This window comes from Equus quagga, chromosome 12 (assembly GCF_021613505.1).
Source record: "Equus quagga isolate Etosha38 chromosome 12, UCLA_HA_Equagga_1.0, whole genome shotgun sequence".
NCBI lineage: Eukaryota > Metazoa > Chordata > Mammalia > Perissodactyla > Equidae > Equus > Equus quagga.
Genome location: NC_060278.1, coordinates 37,153,200 through 37,174,445, shown reverse-complemented (window position 1 = coordinate 37,174,445; position 21,246 = coordinate 37,153,200). Strand labels below are relative to the sequence as shown.

The 21,246-nt window shown below is 43.9% G+C and overlaps 1 protein-coding gene across 1 annotated transcript in view; it reads right to left on the bottom strand.

Moving 5' to 3' along the window:
• The window catches only part of KIF26B (kinesin family member 26B), a 442,943-nt gene that overhangs the window by 266,548 nt on the left and 155,149 nt on the right, over positions 1 to 21,246 (bottom strand). Inside the window, exon 3 of the mRNA XM_046678716.1 lies at positions 13,013 to 13,549. Coding sequence (XP_046534672.1) covers positions 13,013 to 13,549 — 537 coding nt within the window. The remainder of the gene's footprint in view (positions 1 to 13,012; positions 13,550 to 21,246) is intronic.

The following is a 21,246-nucleotide window of genomic DNA, read 5'->3' as shown; positions in this document are numbered from 1 at the left end:
CCATCCCCTGCCTCTTCTCCAGCTCTCCAACAAGCCACTCTCACGACATCTTCATGCTTTCACATATCTATTCTTCTTTCCATCTTCTTGTAACCCTTTCCCCAGATCACCTCTCTCATCATAACAAGAGGGTATGGAGATTCAGGGTGCTATGATGCAACAGTGCTCTAGAGAGGGTTTAAGTACTTGGTTCTAACAGACATTATATGTTACAATATACGTGCATTCAGTGGATGATGTTTACACAGATATTATGCTAGTAACATACATACCTTAGAAAACATTTAACGAACACTTACTGTAATTAATACACTTACACCAATTAACCCCAAATGCTACATTGGCTCTTTCTCCACTTAGCCTATTATATAGTTAGATGTTAGCAGCTACTTAGAAAAGGTTGAAGGTTTACAACGTTTAAATAAGTGACTTTCTTTTTAATTACTCTATTTTAGTTCTCATTGCCTTTTCTGCCAAATCTTTTCCATAAATTGCTAACAAATGATAGAATTAACTGATTTTCATTGCAAGTCCTTTTATTTCCTTTGCCCGCCCGTCCTCAGAGATGCAAATAAAGTGTGATCAATTCAAAACATAGGGGTGGGGTGAGGGAAAAAGTATGAATAATTTACAAGCTAAATAATTAGGTCTTTGAACTCTCAAGAGGTGATGTTGCAATTTAAAATAAAAAAGGAAGAAAGAAAAAGAAAGAAGACGGTGTGGGAGAGATGGGGAGAATGAAAACTGGGGTCTCCTTAATTAAATATGAACAATCATAAAGATAGGACTTACTTAATATTTAAAGTCAGATAAAACCAGAAGTTCCTCGTCAAGTTCACTATTAACCTAAAACTTATATTATTATGAACCTATAGAAATGCTACCTATCAAACTCCTTAATTCCAACAAACAACTAAGTAAATGCTCAATAAAACATTTGTCGGCTAAATTTTTCAGAGTCCAGAATGGTGGAATTCCTCTGTGCAGGTGGTGTCTATTTACATTCATTGGACCTCAGTTTCCTCATCTTTAAGATGAGAATAATGATCTGCTTCCTTCATAGGATGGTTATGAAGCTCAGCTGAGTGAAAACCCACACAGCACTAAGCATAGAGCCTGGCATATGGTGAGTATGCAGTCAGTGTTAGCTATAATTCTTTTTCTTTTTTAAAGATTTTATTTTTTTCTTCCCAAAGCCCCCTGGTACATAGCTGTATATTTTAGTTGTGGGTCCTTCTAGTTGTGGCATGTGGGACGCCGCCTCAACGTGGTGCCACGTCCACGCCCAGGATCCGAACCGGCAAAACCCTGCGCCGCTGAAGCAGAGCGTGCCAACTTAACCACTCGGCCACGGGGCCGGCCCCCTTATTTTTATTGTTAGGAAACTAAACTAATGATATTCACATATGGCTCCCAAAGTTGAGAGATAGTGAACTGGGTCACTTTGGAGAGAAACAGAACCAGGTAAGGATGAGCACTCTGAAGGGGAACGAGAAATGTGGAAAGCTCACAGGTGTCTGCTCACAGGCTCACGAGGCTGAGAGCAGAAGGGCACTTCAGCTTTCCTCTTGTAGATGGAGAACCTGCCGGAGGCCATGCTGTAAGTGGTAGAAGTGGGAACGGAATTAAGAGTTTTAGTTCTTTGCATTCTATTGCCTTCATGGTCTTCCTAAAATAAAGGCCATTTCCATGGCTGAAACACTTTCCGCAAGATTTAGCAATCCAGGCTCACATTCAGCAAGGAGCCAGGGCCTCAGCTCCTCAGCAGGTGGATTTATGGCCTTTTCCTAGAATCCCAAGGTTCTAAACTACACTTATTAGAGGACAGCACATTCTGCTCTCACTTTTTCCAGAAAGCATCAGCTGCCACATTCATCTTTTCTACTCATTATTTGTGGACAAGAATTTTCATTTCTCTGTTACCTGTGCCTCCTTTCCCTCCTAATGGACTCAACAAATGGCCAGTTCCATAAACTATGACTAAGCTCTGGTTTTTCGAACAGAGTGTGTTTGGAACACATGGGCAACCTAGCCTGACAGCAGCAGTTAAACCTCAGAAGCACCTGCGTTCCATCAAAAAGGCTATTTAGACGAGAAAGTACAGTCTGCCCTCAGAGGAAAACAAAATGCTGTTGTCTTCAACAAAAACTCCAACACAGAAGCTCGGCTGAAACGGGCTCTGAACGAATCTTGAGGCTACAGAGTGGGCCCTGCAAAATGGCTGTGTTCAGGATATTCATCATGAGATGCCTGCCAAAAACTGAGCTACGCCATGCTCAGATGCAAGGGAGGCCTCAGCGTGCTGAATTCACCAGCTCCACCCCTGATTTTCAGGGGTGCGTGCGTTGTTCCAGGTATGCATACCTCACCTTTAAATGTGTTGTTAGGCTGCACCATGCTCTACGAGTCGTCCATGTGAGTCGATTATGTAGAATTTCTCAGTACGAGATCTCGTTTTGCAACTGTGTGTGTGTATAAAATGTTATTTAAATCTAGTGCTTAGAACTCAAAAGACTATTTCAGAATGAATGACCTTAATCCTCACAACAATCTTAGGAGACAGATACTATGGAAGAGGACACTGAGGTTCCCATACTCGAGTAATTTACCAAATGTCACTCAGCTAAGAAGCAGCAGACGCAGAAGTCACACGCAGGCCTGGCTGCTCTTCCCTCCAGGCCAAAACTGAGTTCCACCGTCACTGAAGACGTTCAGGCCACAAGGTCCTTTCCAAAGGACATGTGTGAGGACATTGACCTTAACCACATTCCTCTGTGAAATTAAGACCACATTATTGACGAGGGAATGGCCCTGTTTCCTTTTATTAATCTTAAGAACTTAATATACTTTACGATGAGATTCTAAATATTAGGCCTGTCATAAGTCTCCCTCTGAGGCAAGCTAAAGGAGGCCTCACTAGATGGCAGTATTGCTTACACAGCCTTTTTCATTTGTTTTTTTTGGCCCATCTGTGTCTCAAGCTTTGACCCGACCGGCCTCCCCACCTCCCAGTGAGAACACATAACACAGGGCATTTATTTCTACACTACAGAGCAATACAACATGAAACCTCACTTGGAAATCCTAGGGACACAGAATTGCCCAAAAGAAACGTTAGTAGAGTGGCTGTGGGTGGCTCCCCCCAGGAAGGCTGCCGTCTGACCAATCTGAGGAGCTGGCCCCCTTCCCTCAGGAGGGCGGAGCGGGACAAGGGCAAGTGCACAGGAAACCATGTTTGAATCCCAGCTCTGGCATTTCCTAGCTGCGTGACCTTGGGCAGGTCACTTGACATTTCTGGCCCTCGGTTTGTCATCTGTAATTCACAAGGGCAGCCTTCCCTTTGGCTCCCATTGGCGTCTCTGAGGTATGCTTGCTTCAACAGAAAGGGAGCATGTCACGAACAGGCTAATGAGTTCAACCTTCCCACTGATACTGTTCCTCACACCTAATCCACAGGGGCCGAGGGAAGCCAGCCTTGCTAAGGTGATGGACACTGTCAGATGGGCTCAGATTAGTGACGTAGTTAGAACACTCCTGGTCAGAGCCTTGTACACGTGGCTGCTGTTCCCTCTGCTTTTCATCCGGCACCTTCTTGCTCCCCAGGTTCTCAGTCCTTCTCAGACACTCAGATCACTGCTGAAGGGTTACATTAACCCTTTGAGGCCGCTGGCGCAGCAGTAACACACTAAATGGTCCCCAGAGTCCTAAAATTATGACTAATATGCTTCCCAAACACTCAATTACTCCCTGGGAATGACTTAGGCACATGAAAAATATGACTCATTAACTGAGCCTCACAGATACCTCTGTAAGATAGAGGTCCGCTAATTTGTCATGCTGAAGACTCTTAGCACAGGGAAATCTCAATCCAAAATCAATTCGGTGTCTGCCTGCAGTGGGGCAGGCGAGGAGGGGGCTTCAATGTTCCAATTTACTGAAGATGCCAAATTACATAACAATGTTAAAAGAAAGCTTTACATTTTACAAATAAATATATGTGATAATAAAGCAAATATATTACAATTCTATGTCATCATAGGCATATAAATAAGGAAAGCGCAAAGTGTTCATTCAATAAGGATCACAGTCGAGGCCTGAATTACTTGATGTTTCAAATTAACTCCAAAATAACGAGGTTTTACTCTTTCGGATTATTTTAAATGCCACCTCTCTACTATTCTGTAGAATTTTAAATGATTCAGGTCTATACGTTCCTTCCCCTCCTCTCTTAAAAAGGTCTTCAAATATGGAGAAAAACTGGGCCATGGGCCTTTCAATATTTTATCAATTTATTCACTAATGATGGAATGAGATCATTCTACTTAGAATCTGGCCTTCTCAGGTAAGACAGAGGGCACATGGGAAACGCTGGTTTCTGGTAATATGCAGAGGTGGCTGATGTGTTCTGAGTTGCTGGGTGACATCTATTTCACATGCTTGATATTCATTTTATGGTTTTGGTCTTATTTTTTCATCTACCACTGGTTTTTATATTGGAAAAGAGGGTCCTGATTCCATTCCATCCTGAGTCATGCAAACCTGAGTTGACTAAGAGAAGATGACACTCAAGTTTCAAGTCACTTAACTGAGGGGTTACCACGTGCCAGACATGGTGCTAAGTATTCCACATACGTTATCTCGTATGCTCCCCATAACAGCTTTGCAACTGTCCACTTTGCAGAGGACAAAATACAGACACATAACAGTTAAGAAGCCTGTCGAGGTCACACAGAAGGAAAGAAGTTGGGCTTTTATTCCTGTTGCATGAGCAGCAAATCCAGCATGATGCAACCCCGAGTCCCTCATTGTTTGAGACTTGGATAAAACCACTGATTACTATCAGCCTCAGACTTTCGAAAAAAATCTGTTTACTTTGTCATTAAAAAAAAAAAAGCAATAGCTGTTGTTACCCCTTTAGCCAGCTCACTGTGGACAGTAGGTATGCCTTAGTTCCTTTCCTCAACTCTATGAAGAAAGCAAATATTTTGCCTGAGGAAACCAGCACTGGGGAGGATGGCTCAAATGAGACAGGATGTGGGAAGCTATCTAAAACAAAAGATAACTGTGAAAAAGAGTCCACAGCTCTCTCTGACCATGATTTCACCTCTCCCACCCCCTCCCGCTGCAGCAGTCCTCAGCTCCACCTCCGCCCCGGCCTAGCCCTAGGGAGCTGGAGGGAGAGGTCAGCCAGTCCCCTGAGCCTGGGGGATGACAGCCACATTCCCACCACCTCTCTCCATCCACCCCACTCATCACACACACAAGGGCAGGGAACCAGCACTTTACCCACTATTTCTAGCCTCTCCCTGAGGTCTAGAAATATTTCTAAAGAAGAAAAACAAAAATAATGACTACTCCACCAATTTAACCCAAATTATCAGCTTGGTCATTAGAAAAGGAATGGAACCCCTCCAGCACTGGTCAGAATAGGCCCTCAGCTCACTGACCTACCCCAGGTAGCGTTCCAAGAAGTGCCATTTACATTTACACCTGTGGTTGTGAAAGCACAAACTCATTTTCAAGGTATTTTATAAGTTCAGAAGACGAGGCTCTTTTTTCACAAAAAGACTCCTTGTACTTAAGTTAATCGTTCCCCCTTGTCTCTGTGAACTTTTTGTTCGTTTTGTCGGCTCTTCCAGTGTTCTCCTCCATCCGTAGAAGGACATCTGTGGATACGACGCTTTCTTCACTGTCTTTGCTTTACCTTTCCTTTTCAAAAAATCTTTTCCCCTTCCCTTTATTTCTCTTCAATCAAAGAACATGAATGGGAATTCTCCACTACTGACAAGCTGTAAAGATCTACACCTGCTCTTTTTCCAGAAGTAGCTCAGCAAGAAAGGAGCAGCATGGGTATGCCTCACCTCCTCAATTCGACTTTCACCTTTCATCCACCTATCTATCATCCATCCATCCATCAACCTATATCTATCTATCTGTCATCTATCTGCAGTGGGTTAAATAGTGTCCCCCCAAAATTCACATCCACCCAGAACCTCACGACCTGTGACCTTATTTGGAAATAAGGTCTTTGTAGATGTAATTAATTAAAGATTGAGATGAAATCATGCTCGATTGGGGTGGACCCTAAACCCAATGATCAGTGTCCTTATAATAAGAGGAGAGGACACAGAGAGAAGAGACACAGAGAGGAGAGGCCCACATGAAGACAGGGGCAGAGATTGAAGTGAAGCAGGCAGAAGCCACAGAACGTGAGGCCACCAGAAGCTGGGAGAGGCATGGGGGGATTCCTCCCCAGGGTTTTCAGAGGGAGCATGGCCCTGCCAATACCTTGAGTTTGGACTTCTCACCTCCAGAACTATGAGGGAATAAGTTTTTGTTTGAAGACACCTAGTTTGTGGTAATTTGTTACAGCAGCCCTGGGAAAGTGAAATACTATCTGTCTATTATCTACCAATTTACCTATCTATCTGTCTATCATCTATTGATCTGTCTATCTTCACTGTTCCCTTCCCTGTACTTATTACACCACTGAGAGAGAAACTGTTCTTTAAAGCTGTGGTTCTTGGCCCCGGAAGTTCAAACCAAGGCCTGGGTCCCACCTCCTGATATTCTGATTAATTGGTCTGGGGTGTGGCTTAGGCACTGGTATTTTTTTTAAAGCTCATAAGTAATTCTAGTGTGCAGCCAAGGTTGAGAATTACTGCTGTCAAGCAAGGCAATTTTTCCATTTCCCTGCTTCAAAATCTCCAATGGCTATCCTCTGCCTCCCAAATTAAAAAGTGATACCAACTAACATTTACATGCTGCTCTGTAATTTTCAGAGTGCCTCCAAATGTATTTGGTCCTCAAAACACCAGATGAGGTAAGAATTCTTGCTGAGGCAGTTCTGTGAAACCCCATTTCACCCGTTCAAAAGGCCCCGTAGAGAAGATGAGCTTCCTTCTGCACACACTCGCTCCAGTCACGGCTCTCCATCCCTCCCACTCCAGCTTGGAATGTTTTCTGCAGTTTCAACAGTATGAGAGGCTTACATAATGGTAATTACTAGCTACCAATGGAGAGTGGCTGCGGTGTGCTTGTTATTATGATGCTATAACAATAGGGAAATCTGAGACAATTGAAAACCAACTGTGCAGTATGAGAAACTTCTCATTCTGTGGAGGCACCCAAATAAAATAATCTGACTTGCTAATATAGTGTCTGATCCACAGGGCAATGTAGTTTGTTGTGCGGGACGAAAAGCCCACGTTCTTGGCTAAGTTGCAGGTTTCTACGGCAACTCCTCCATCTGTATACCTCCTCTAGCTTCTCCTACCAAGCCTTTCTGCTACCAGCGCTTACCAGGTATACTAGCTTCCTACTTGTTAAAGCAAATTACTACAAATTTAGCAGCTTAAAACAACACAGATGTGTTCTCTGAGTTTCTGGGGATCAGAGGTCCAGAACCGGTCTGCAGGGCTGGCTCTTCCTGGAGGTTCTGACAGAGACTCTGATGCCTTGACTTTTCCAGCTTCCCGAGGCTGCCTTCACTCCCTGGCTCATGGCTCCTTCCTCCATCTTCAAAGACAGCAGCATAACATCTTCTCTCCTCTCTGATCTCTGCTTCCATCCCTACATTGCCTCTCTCTGACTCTGATCTTCCTGCCTCCCTTTTAGAAGGACCTTTGTGATTACGTTGGACCCACCAAGATAATCCAGGATGATCTCCCCATCTCAAAATCCTTAAGTTAATCACATCTGCCAATCCCCTTTTACTATGTAAGGTGACATATCCACAGGTTCCACAGATTACGACATGAACAACTCTGGGGCGGGGGTGGGAGGAGCCTTATTCAGCCTACCACACCGAGTAAATCGTCAGACAAAAAATATTTTTAAAATTTCCTGATGAAGTTTGGGTGTTCCCTTCAGACCATGACCTTTCCCATACTCATAAAACGTGATGACCCTTTTGAAATTTCACCTTAAGCACCATATGCTTAAGAAATGCTCTGTCCGTGACTGAATATATAAAGTTTTCTTGTATTCATGGTTTGTCAAAAATCATAAAGTAATACTCCTTTGATCACCTAAAGACAGGAGAGAAGAAAAACTCATGAAGTTAAAAAGGCCTTTTGACGTCATAATTTGTCAGACTGTGACATCTTATGCCATTGCCCTGGCTGGGCAGAAGCAGCAGCCAATGGGCAGCAAACTGACACCAGGGTTGGCCCAAGAAGGGCACTCTGCACAGAGCAGGGGACAAGTGGTTGAGCAAAGAACAGGATGGGAATCCTCCACTCCCGACTGGCTGTGAACACCTGCTCTTGCTCCTTCTTGAAAAGTAGTTGAACGAGGAAGGAGCACAGATAAACCTCATTCCCCAGACGTCAGCTACACAGAACACGTGCTCTAGTTTCCAGGAATCCATCATAAACAAAGCCTCTGAGTACTGGAGCACCAGCGAGCCTCAGAGGCTGCCTTCCTCTTACAGGGGCGCTGGGAAGTCCTCCATAAACAGGGCCAGCACCAAGTCCTCCCAAGGCTTCTGATCTCTGCAGATCAGGGTTTACGCTACAGCACCCCTCTTGCCCATATCTTAAAATGGAAACTCTAATAATGCCTGAGCTCACTAGGCACAATTAATTTCAAAAGATATAATACAGACAATACCACACTGGCTTCAGCCAGAGTTCAGTCTACATTATGTCTGACACTGATTCCAATAAACGCTTTTTGAGAAAGCAGGATAATTTTTATCAAAGACATTTTCCTTTAAGTCAAGGAATGCACATTGAATACTTCATCACATTAGGGATCCATTATGGATTTATTACTTCTGTATTAATCCAGCATCTTCTTGCATTTTCTTGACAAGCTCAATGTATCAAAGTCCTATGAAATAAAGTTCTTCTACCCTTTCAAAATGCCCCTGTATTGAGTGTGACATCAAAATGCCACCTGGATTCTTTTCACCGCATCCGAGGGTTTATTGAGTATTATTGATACTTCAGGTCAAAGATTAGCTTGGAGCAAATTAACTGATGGTTTCCACCAAAAATCTTGGGGTCTGGATCGGTCCTTCAGCCTGGAACTTTTTCCTAAATGTAGGGCCTGTTATGAGAAACACCTTTAGTGTTTTCCTGAGATTGAAGCTTTCTGTAATGAGCAGCCCCTTTGGCGTGTGTTAGCTGCTGTGAGGGACATGAGAACAAAATGGATCCATGTTCTCAATGAGTCTGTAATTTAGCAAAAGAGATCAAACCAAGATTCAGGAAACTCCGAACAAGAAACTTCATATCTCTCAGCTTCGGGTTTCTTCTCTGGCAAATGAGGGGGTTGGAATAGACAATATTGGTATCCCTGCCTTATCATTATAAAGTGTTTCCATTTTTTTCTTAGCTGTTCTCCACAATGATATTCCAAGGTAGGGATTTCATAGGTAAGGAAATAGAGTAAGATGTTAAGCTACTAAACTGAGGTTCAACAACTGACGGAGCCATGCACTGGAACCAGGTAGGACTGTTGCCAAATCGTCCAGCATAACGCAAAAGACAGTGACCAGTCTACAGAACTGGATTCTGTGACTCTGGACTGGAATCGTAACAGTCTATGATTCCGAGTGTTGTGTGTACACTCTGTCCTATAGTTCTTTACCAAAATGAATGTAAATCAGGCAAAAACAGCTGCCATTCGAAAAGACGTCATTAATCTATGGTTAACTACAAGGAACTAATCCAGACATGTCTTTTCCAAGTCAAAACTCATGTGGTCAAATGAAGGTTCTGGAGCATTTTCTGCTTTCCATGTATGTGTATAGATAATGTTAAATGTCTGCAAGCTAATAGAAGAGTCTTTATCTGAAAGACAATCGAGGATTGTTACACAGTGGTGTGGGTAAAGGGGGCTTGAGGAATTTGAGGGGCCTTTCTGTCACCCATGCGAAAGTTTCACCCTGCTCCCTTTTGGAAAGCCTGTCCTCATCTTTGTTACCCTCTCTGTGCTCAAATGGCAGAAGGACAGTGTCCTCTTCTCCCTCATTTCTACAGGCTCCTGGTCTGTGACTGTGGAGCTGAACCCTCAGTAGCGACAAAGTCTAGATGCTTCTATGCCCAGGGAATAGCTCTGGCACTAATCCAGAGGGCCATCTGCTCTGCAGGGAGAGAAGTGGGAGTACGGGTGAGCAGGAAAAGTGAGGTCAGCTTTCAGAGCAGTCAGCCATCTCTGCCACGCTGGCTAGACTGTGAACTGCAGAATATTTACTGCAGGGAGATGTTCGTAACAGGAGACACGCAGTCTGGCCAGACCCAGAGCCTCCATCCCAGGGCATCAGGATGACACAGTCATGACACGGGGACCCTGATTCACAGCCAGGCACCAAATCTCTTTATCCCAGAGAGATTTCCTCTGATCCTTTTAATGCATGAATTAGTCTGTTCTGGAGGTGGAAAGAAGCAATCACATTTACCCAGGACAATCTGCATGAATCATCTTTGCATCTGGCTTTAGGCCACATCAACCCACCGTTGCCCCACAGGCTGGATTGCGAGCCCTTCTGCATGCCCTCAGAGCAGTCTGGGCATCTTTCTACCTTCCTACTCGTCTCCCTGGCTCATAACAGGCAGCTCACCTGCTTCCTTCCCTACACACAGCAGGACAGGAACCTGGGCTTCCAACGCAAGGCAGGCGCCCCATCCAACACCTAGCATAGTGTCTGGCACTTGGTTAGAGCTTAATAAACATTTTATATTGTATAAGAGATTCTTTTTCATCTGAGGCAGGAGAAAAGAGGAGCAGAAAGAATTACTGCATGAATAAAAAAATGCACGAATAATACCTAATCTTCCGTTTAACCAGCATCTTCAGCTTTTCCCTTTCTCACACACTTTCCCAATATTTCGAATATTTTAAATGAAAGCACCAGTTCCAAGTTCTTCTGTCTGCTCATCAGCACTGTGCAGCAGCTGGGTCTTCTAACTAGCACCTGATACATTTACAAGTGCTTTGGGGCCCTGGAAGGTGAAATGTGAGTTGTCTGTGTAACATGAGAATGTGGCAAGCACATCCCGGGACGTGTTCAAAATGTGACCTGGGTAGAAGGATGTGCACCAGAGCATTTTATTTATAGTAGCAAAAACCCAAACTCTAATAATTGATCCTTGGCTATATGAATTAGGACATACTCATATAATGTATAAAGTATTTACATAATGGAATATTATGCTACCATTAAAGATCATATTTTAGAAAAATATATAATGGCTCAGGAAAATGTACTCAGTACATTAAGCAAAAAGCAGGTCACAGAATTGAAAATGATCACAATTTTACAAATTGTGTGTGTGTGAATACTGGGAGGAAACATACCCAAACGTTACATGGTCTATTTCTGGGTGATGTTGATTTTTGAAGTCTTATTTAAACATTTTTGTATATTTTTTAGTTTCTTTTACAGTAGATACATCTTACTTGGTATAATTTTCAAAAATAGCATATTTTAAAATTGTGAACCAAAAAAGCCTGTTATTCAACAATGGAAAGAAGCTCTTCTGTTCCTGCCCCAGATGGTTATGTTTAAGCAGTAGACTATGAAATCCCACCCAGGATGCCACTGATTCCTCATTATATTTATGTCCATAACCCAGAAAATTCCACCCAAATGTAAAGTGGCAGCTAGGACCCTGCAGGTCAAAATAGGAGTCCTTTTCTTTGGTGTGCCATGTCTGAAAAGGAGCCATATCTGGAAAAGATGTCGATAGGAGATTGCTCTGGAGTAAGCTGGGAAAGGTGGAAGCAGCTGTGGTAGAGGAAACCGACAGGTCCTTCAGTTTCTCTAAGCATTGTATTCCCCATCTGTAAAAGGACAATTTAACATCTGCCCAGCCTATTCCACAGGCCTATTGTGGAGTTAAATAAAATGATGCGTGCACTATATTTTATAAACTACAAAGCACTCAGTCAATGAGAAGTTTGGCAGTCCAAAATGCTAACTTCCTTAGATAATGATCCATGCTCCCCATTTTCTTTCAAGATATCAAGAGAAACAATCTTATACTCTAGAAAAGTCACCAGGAATTTTATCAGCCACATTTAATTCATTTGATGTTTGGGTCATGTAACAGAAACTATGCTATGTGTTCATGCAACTTTTTTCTTTTTCCTCCTGGACACATGGACAGACTGGCTTTCCCCAGGAGACTGGATTCTTACTACCGGAATGTAGATAGAAGTTATGTATGCCCCTTCCCGGCTGGGCCCCCCAAATCCTCCTGTGAGATCCTCCACACTCTTTCTCTTCTTTCATTTCCTGGCTGGTGCGCAAGGCCCGGCGGAAGACTCTGAGGCCCCTGGAAAATGGTGCATGCTAGACAGAGGAGCCTGAGGTCCCTACCTCATAGTGGAAGGCCACCCACCAAACACCCAATACAACAGGGACACGAGTAAGAAATAACCTGACATCATTTGTTATACCAGTTATCTTCCCAGGCTATTACACTCTATTACCACAGCCACCTCTCCACTCCACAGGGATGGTCAACGCCTTCTGCTGCTTCCTGCATGACTGATGCAGGGGACACAGAGAACACACATGGTAAACTCAACTTTCATCCAACAGAAAACTCACCCAAGAAAAATTCAGACAATTTTTTTAGACTCCTTGGCAGATGTAACACCTGCTTTCTTATTTCTATAGGGAAACTTGGGAGTATGTGCAAATTTAAATAACTGAAAAGAGAAAATAAGAAAAGGGGAAAATACATTTGGTAACCTAATCCCAACAGTATTTAGGTGAGTTGCAAATAGAAAAAGATTACAGTTCGGCAAGGTGGGAGAGGTTAGGAAGGGAGTCTACACCTCTTTTAGATGGTGTAGACCATGGAAGCAGACAGCTATAGTGGATCACTGTCCCTCATATTTTATCTTTATTTAACAACATCCACAGGGCCACATGGAAAAATTAGGTTCTGAGTTGGGGAGTTCCCAGAAGGACAAGAGTGGAGAAAGAAAGTGTTGCCCACTTCTCTGCTTTGACTCTAGCCAACCCTGTTCTTCTTTCTCAGAGGCTACTTACCTGATAGGGGTAGAGGGTGACCCCATTGGTTCTCGACAGGGACCAGGTGCCATCCAGGTATTGGTGAGCCTGGATGGCTACTGAGTTGAGGATGTTCCCATTGCTGGGACTGGTGGCCATCTGGAGGCTGACCTTGGCCTGGTGTGTTGGAGACCCACTCTTCTTCTCTGCCCCATTGCTGACCCCGAGGCTGTTGGGTTTGCTGCTATGCTTGTTAGTGACGAAGGCGGTGTAGTTGGAGGAGGCATAGGGAGCGGGCACAAAGGCCCAATCCCTGGGCTGCTGGAGCCCACCCACGTGCCGGGACCCCACCAGCGTGGGGAGGTTGGAGAGGGGTGGAGGCGAGCCAGGTGAGCCATCGTAGTGCTCACTGCCAGCTGCCTGTTCCAAGGTCAGCACCATCTGGATGGCCTCCTGCTTCAGCTGGTTCAGGTGTGTGGCACAAATGTCACAGCGATTGTCCCTGTCATTCCATGCCTTCCGGATGGTGTTGGGGACCTGGAGCTTGTCGTGAATCACAGCCGAGAAAGCAGGATCCTGGAGAACACACAAGCAGAGAAAAAGGACAGCGTATAACTCAAGGCTGTAAACAATTCAGATGCCTGGCTTATGAGTTAAGCCCTAGATGTATCCAAAGAATTTGACTGTTTGATTGACATCCAACAGAAATGAGCAGCCAGACTGGCAGAAGAGCCTCTGGTTAACAAACACATTTGACAAATGTAAGATTTTTATAGTGGAGATTTTAAAGAATTAAAAAACAAGATTTCTAAGCATCCTCCTCACCAGACCAGTCAAATAAGAACATTCCACATTCTTCTCCCACTAAAGAATTATTGCCATACCTGGATCCTCCCAAGGTGTTCATTAAGTAGACACAGACGTTTGTCCAGGCATGACAGGAGGAGTGGGGTGCAGTCATTCTGGACCATTGCATGTGGCCCCTAGCCCCCTGTGACCAACGGAAAGTTGGTAACAGATGGAGGAACCACTTGTGACCCAGAACAGAGATTCTATTCTAAGAAAATCCTGGCCTCACTAGCACTGTGTGCAAAGTGCCATTGGAAGAAAACCAAACTAAACAGATTCTGGACCAGAGAGCCAGCCTGCTCCAGCCACTCAGCAAAGCCCTGCGGATTCACTCTGTTTACCATTTGCCCCGTGGTGAGCTGGCCGTGCCTGCATCCATGTATCCAATATCCCAATTGATTAAAAGAAAAATATCTCCTTGGCAAACAGTCCAAGATACTTTTCCCTACAACTTCATCTAAAACTACTATTAAAAATTCTTTAGCTGAGAAGCCCATATCTATAAGAAATCAGAAAATGAATTTAATGAGGATGATTTCTTTCATTTACTTTAATTTTTATAGGAAAGCAGGATTGCACAGGGAAATAAGCACTAGGTGTGTTAACTGGGTGTCAAGATATCTGGGTTCTAATTCCAGTTCTGCTCCTAACAGCTGTGTGACCTTGCACAACTTACTTAGCCTTGCTGAACCTCTCATGTGTCACATAGGCCATGGCCTATCTTTGTTGTATGGTCCTTCCAGCTCCATGACTCTGTTTGTAGGGAAATTGGGACAGGAGAACACAGTATCTGCAAATATGGACAGAGCCACTATGCCATTTTTGGGGCCTGTTGGAACTTTTGAGATTCAACAATTGTTGCAAGTAACTGATGAGGCTTATCTCAAGGCTTATTTTCCTCTTGGACACTAGCAGAAAATCTGCCCCTCTGAAATTTGCTGTCAACTTTCATGGGGCAGAAGTTCCATCAGGGCTGAGTGGGTTTGATGAGCTGTGGGTGAGGGAGGCCGGGTGGGGGCAGCCAGGGTGGGCAAGAAGATCGGCAGGGGGGAGGGTCGTTCTTAATTACAATCCATCTTGATTATGGCTCCAGTATTTTGTTTTCCTTGTTTAACTACCCTGAACAGCCCCTCAGCATGCACTGATTAATTGATTAATAAATCAAGAGGCCTCTTTCCACAGCAGCAGCAAGGAGTGGCTCAGGAGGTAGAAACTCAACACAGTCATACGAAATGATGGGAAACACTAGGAGGTCAAGGTTGCTGAAGTCACGCTGATGAAGTGATGCGAACCACATGAGACCGGCCTTGTGGTGTCCTCAACCACAGCAGCCTTGCCCAGAGACTCTAATCACAACTCAGAGCATGTGGGACCCAAAAGCGCCCCTTAGGGACCATTTTGGAGCAGCCTGTCACCTCAGTTTTCAGATAAGGAAACTGAGCTCCAAAAGAGTTAAAAGCTTGGACTACACCCAGACTTCTTGACCACCAGTCTATCATTTTTCACTTAAGAGGTGAAGAGCCATATTCATCAGTGGACTCATATTTTTTGCACACACATACAAGGTTTTCACCTCATTCATCGAGGAAATGTTCATTTATTCAAAAGGAATTTATTTGGGCCCCTACATGTGCCAAGATATAGTGTCTTGCTTTTTCACATAACATTACATAATGAGGATTTTCCCTTATCCATAAATGTCACTTGAAAATGTGATTTTTAATGACCACATGGTATTTTATCCTTTCACTGTTTCATAATTCATTTATGTATTCCCACGTTCTACTACATAATTGGAGACAGTGCGAGAAATCAGAGGCTGGCATTCAAAAGCAATTCTCCACCCATGGCTTCTGCTTTCAAGGCACCAAACTATTTGGTTTCAAGAAGCCTCCAACTAATTGCTTATTTAGAATATTTGTGTTAGCCCAGTCACCTGGAAGACGTGTCACAGTAAGGAGGCAGATACAAGAGCAGTCCCATGCACATGTCACAGTTTATTTTCGATCCCTGCAGACTCTGGATTTGACCCTGAGAGCTGCAGCTGAGCAAGAGAGACACACCTAGTCCACAGAAATGGCATGAGCCTGGTTCGCAGACTCCTCTGCTCTTTTCTTCCTGGTTTTCGCTTCTCTCCTTTGAAGCAGTACCTTCTTTCCTCAACCTAATGCTCTGTGCTGCTCCACTTGTGACATTTAAGAGCTAGCGGATGATGGCCAGGCCCTGCACCAGGCTGAGGATCTGAGGGTGCCTGAGAACAATTCCTGTCTTTTGTGAGGTCACCATCCAGGGACAGTTCTTGGTTCCTGGACTACCAAATGCCATGTCCCCTTGCTGCCACCTCTAGTCCAGGACCAATCAACACACACTTAGACACAAGGAGCTCAGGACTCCCCGCCTGGTTCCCGAGGCATCAACAAAACCATCCATGAGGACGGCAGCTGAGGCCACTACCAATATGATCAACACGCCGCAGACAGCCAGGAAGCAGCAAAGATGCACCGCTGTCTCACCCGGAGGAAGGCTGAGATGGATTCTCTAATGAGTATGCAACTGCTGACTGATGTCCAAGAGGTGTTCCCTAAATTAAGCAACCCTTGATCTGAAACCTTATGTGAGTTCACATCATCAAAAGGCCTCAGGAAGTCAGGAGACACATCTTATGGAAACGAAAATCCCTTTCAAGTGCTTGTCCACATATTATAAATATTTCAGTGCAACTCAAAACTTCAAAGAGGAATGGTCAACAGACACAGTTTTCTGTAAGTGCTGGAATAAAGAGAATACTGCTTCAAGGCAGAGGGGTAATAAAGAGGAAGAAAGAAAAAAGGAAGCTGCAGACCACGGATGGCTCACGCATACTAAGCTTTCCTGACATGGACACAAAAATGACGGTAGGGGCCCCAGAAGATGGACCAGGGCACCCCCCCCCCCCCCCCCACTGGTTTAGCTGGTACCAAAAGAAAGCTGGACCCGGAGAGGGAATGAATTAAGCATCCAGTCTTGCATGCTACCTAGCTCATGGGCTCTAGGACATTCGTATGGTCACATCTTGTGACCTCAAGAAATAGTCAAATGGGAACAGCGGGAACCCATGCACAAGCTGAATCTCCATTTTTAAAGTCCTCATTTTTATTTAAGCACAGATGAACATGGGCTATTGGTTCATGGGCAACATTTTCATCCTAAGCTTTTAAGTTTCAGAGTTCAGTGCTAAAACATGCTCATCTTTCAAAAATAATACAAAATTATTTTGACTCCACATCTGCCGTGAAGAAGAATTCAAAAAAAACACTTAGGAAATTAGGAAAGGTCCTTAGAAGGAAAGTTAGGGACAAATTAATGTTTAGACACCGAAATCTGCCCAATTAGTGACAGTTACAAAAGAACAAAGAAAACTCCATAAAATGGTTTTGCAGTCCTTTTATAACTCTTCTACTTCTTCTAGGGGCCTTTCAGGAAAATGGGTGTCCTGCCATATCCCCTGAGGGTTTCTCGCAGTCTAATGACTCTCAGATTGACTCACATGTCTTCCAGCAGACTGATCTAAGAGGTTATGACTAAATCTCTCTGCCCTTAGGCAACGATATCCAAGCGCATGGCTTCGACAGCCATCTACATCCCGGTCACCCGGAACCATCTCCGCCTCTGCCTGACCTTCCTCCTGAACGCTGAGCCTTTTATCCACAGGTCTCCTGGAAAACATCACCCAGATATATACTCCTCCAAATGACAGTTTGAAATTAATTTTATTTGCCCCCAAACCTATTCTTATTCCAATAGTCACTATTACAGGTCCATCTCTCATTTATTTTGTCTAAATGGGCTAGCTGCTTATTATACCAATATCATGACACAAACTTTCAAATCTAAGGTTAATATAGTTTTCCAACTATATCTGTTCTATCTGGCTAAAGAGTCTAATGTGGGTCAACCATAATCTGGGTATCCTTTTACCAGACTCTTCCTTAAACTATTGGAATAGATTCTCTAATCTCTTACCTGAACACAAAACCTATTACTCTTTTTCTTAAGTTCCCAAGAAAGTAATGTTTATAGGCAAAGAATTTTTTTTTTATTGCCAGGCCAGCTTATCAGCAAGAAAACAAGAGAAACCTACCTGAAGGAAAACTCTAGATGGGTACTACACACCTGATCCAGCAGTGTTAGAGGTTAGAGGTTAGACCCCCAGCAAGCAGGTGGTGTGCTTATTTTCGAAGAGCTGGCAGCCAGCTTTCAATGCATGAGGAGGGGCTTCGAATGAGGGTGTAGGGTTTGTGAAACTTGAGCAAGAAAACAAGAACCATTGCCCAGGTGAACCAAGCCATTTCCCAACGTTCCTCATTGCTTTCTGTTCCATTTCATCCTCTGAGGGATAGGCTGCTCAGCAATAAATGCTGATGCCACTTTTGAGGACAGGGTGATTTTTCACATTATTTTAGCCAAAAGAGTTCTCTGAGTGTGTTCCTCCAAAGCCTGTGAGGAAGGCAACAGCTGGAGTCAGCGTCGAGTGTGTGCTGTACAAATTCCGGTTGATGTTTGCTTCTGGTTTATTATTCTAGAGGCCTCTAGTGACAAGCTCAACAAGATTTAAGCTGTTCTTCAAAGGCGGTTTCTTTCCACTTTGTTCCTAAACTTTCTTCCTCCATAAATGCTGTCCCGTGAGGCCCGGAATGGCGGATAGCACTCTGAGAACACAATGTTTTGTTCCCCACAGCGGGCAGCCTCCCAGGAGATCAATGGAATTCACCTTCATTCTCCTCATAATCTTTCCACACTGGGGTTTGCATTCCCGCCCCCTGCCCACCTCCTGCCACATTCCTCATCCATGTCCTTTCTTTCTCAAGAATCTCAATGTTCTTCACAGCAGTTCTCTCCCCAAAGGCAGGTGTTAATATTAATGATTCTCTTTTTTGAATAGAAACAGCAAAATTGAAAGTTTACAAAACAATAGATAGCAAACCTCAGTTGAATCTGATCCAAGAATACAAATACTTTCATTCTTAGTTAAACATTCAAATATTTGGACTCAAACGTCTCTCAAGGAAGCGGTATTTTTTTCACCTCAGTAATTTCAGAAGAAGAAAGAGCCAAATAATTTGGCCAAATCTTAATTAGCCATTGGCAGAAAGGAGATTTAAACATATGAAATCTCAGAATGGGCCCAAAATGCCAACTAGCGGACGTAACTTCTTCCTCAGGAAGATCTGGTTCCTCCATGCTCCTCAGCCCCTCAGCCTTTACATCTCATTGCCACACCTGCTTGACTGACGGGATGTGGAGGATCAAGGGGACTTGAAGGGCACGATAACCCAGAGTCTTCCTCATGTGAGACTCTGCTCACCCAGCTGTCATGTGGACTCCACCCAGAAGAACTGACACTTAAACATCATTATCCTTCACTCCTGTGGTTCATAGAGTTCCCAGAAGCACAAAAGGGCATCTGATTACCTTGGAGGGAAGCCAGGGAACAAATCAGTCTGTTTGACAAGTAATGACGTCCCACTGCTCTTTGTGGGCAACAGTGACCACCCTCTTGGGCTCCACCATTCTCACTAACATGCTCTGTAAACCGAGGAAAGTCCCTGAGCAGTTCACTCTGTTGGGCAAAGAGGACACACGCATGGCTGATTCTCCAAAGTGAGGTAGTTGTGATTGAGAGAAAAAGGGGCATGAAAGAGGATACAAGCTGTGTTATAATTAGAGTTTGCTCCAAGTGGGGCCTGAGACAGCCAAAATAACAACCACGGCAGTGACAGCAACTTGACCAGGCCCTGAAGTCACAGGTGGCCACCAGACCCACTACATTGATATAAAACTTGCACAGAAACTTCCTTCTGGCCAACCAGGCCACATCTGAACCCAAGGCTTGTCACCGTTATTAGACATGAACACTGATCCTAGCATGTGAAAAAGAATGAGTATAAAGGCATGCTGGTAATGAGCTCAGAAAGACCAAAAAAAAAAAAAATGCCAAAGGAAGAAATGTTAAATGTCAGACCAAAGTTGTTCTACATAAGAAACCAAATTAACCTGGAATGTAGTGACTGTGCTCAGTCTAAGCAATGCCGCCCTGGATCACAGCAGAGAGAAGTGCTCCCATTACAGACGGCATGTCGGCCCCAGTGTGAATGATTGTGCTCCACACGTGAGGCTGCTGGAAGCACCAAATGCAGGCGGGATGCAATTAACAGGGCTGCTTGCCGCCACGTGTGAAAAAGTGTTACAGATGCTAAGACTTATCTGCTTCAAAAGAAAAGGGAGGTTTTTAATTAGAACTTTATGTGATTAAGAACAGTTCATGAGGGGCTGACCCAGTGGCATAGTAGTTAAGTTCAGTGTGCTCTGCTCCTGCGATCTGAGTTCATGGGTCAGATCCCGAATGCAGACCTACACCACTTGTCAGCCCTGCTGTGGGGGTGACCCACATATAAAAAAAAGTGGAGGAAGACTGGCACAGATATTAGTTCAGGGCTAATCTACCTCAAGAGAAAAAAAGAGGAAGATTGGCAACAGATGTTAGCTCAGGGCTAATCTTCCTGGGGGGAAAAAAAACTGTTGATGAAATAGAAGAATAGGTGAGGTATTTCTCATCATGACCACAGAAATTTTTTTTATGTCATGTCTTATCTTTTCCGACTAGATGGCATGGACAGGGTCTCTTGATTGTTTTGAAAATGTTTGGTTAAGAGTATGGAAGTTTCGAGTCTTGGCTCTTTCACTTATTAGCTGTGTGATTGGGAGGCATTTTTTAAAAAAGCTATCCAAGCTTCAGCCTCCTTCAATGTGAAAACAGAAGTTGATAATAGTCTCCACTTTGTTGAGTTAAGTAAGGATTAAGTTTGATAATATGTGCAACATGTTTATCACAGACTTAGTCCTTGGTAAATGCTAAGTAAATGGTAGTGATTATGTTACACTTCTCAGTATCTAATACAGTACCTTGTATACGTAAATTTAGTACTTCAGATGATGATGACAATGACAACAATGATGATCTTAGGGCTTACTTTTATCCTGGGGGATTTAGCAAACACTTTCAGAATTAAGAGAGGAGGAGATATTAAAGAAGAAAACATGATCTTCAGTTAACCACCTCTTACATTTAGGGTGAGTCAAGCTTGTCTTAAAAGAGACCAAAACAACAATGGGTCCCTGGAATTCCTGAGCTGAGATCCCTGAGCATGGACTGGATGGCTCCCAACCTTCTCTATTTTAAGAGGTGAAATAATCCAAAAGTCATTCATTTCCATGAATTGAGAATATGATGCTTCTCAACTGAAAAGTCTTCCTTACTTCTCCCTCTGGAGTGGGTAATGCTCCAAAGGGGCCTTGGTGGATGTTCAATTAGGATCACACAGTCATCAAGGGCCAGTGTCTCCTAGGACTTGCCAACCTCTACTCAGGAGATGGAGAAAGAGAGA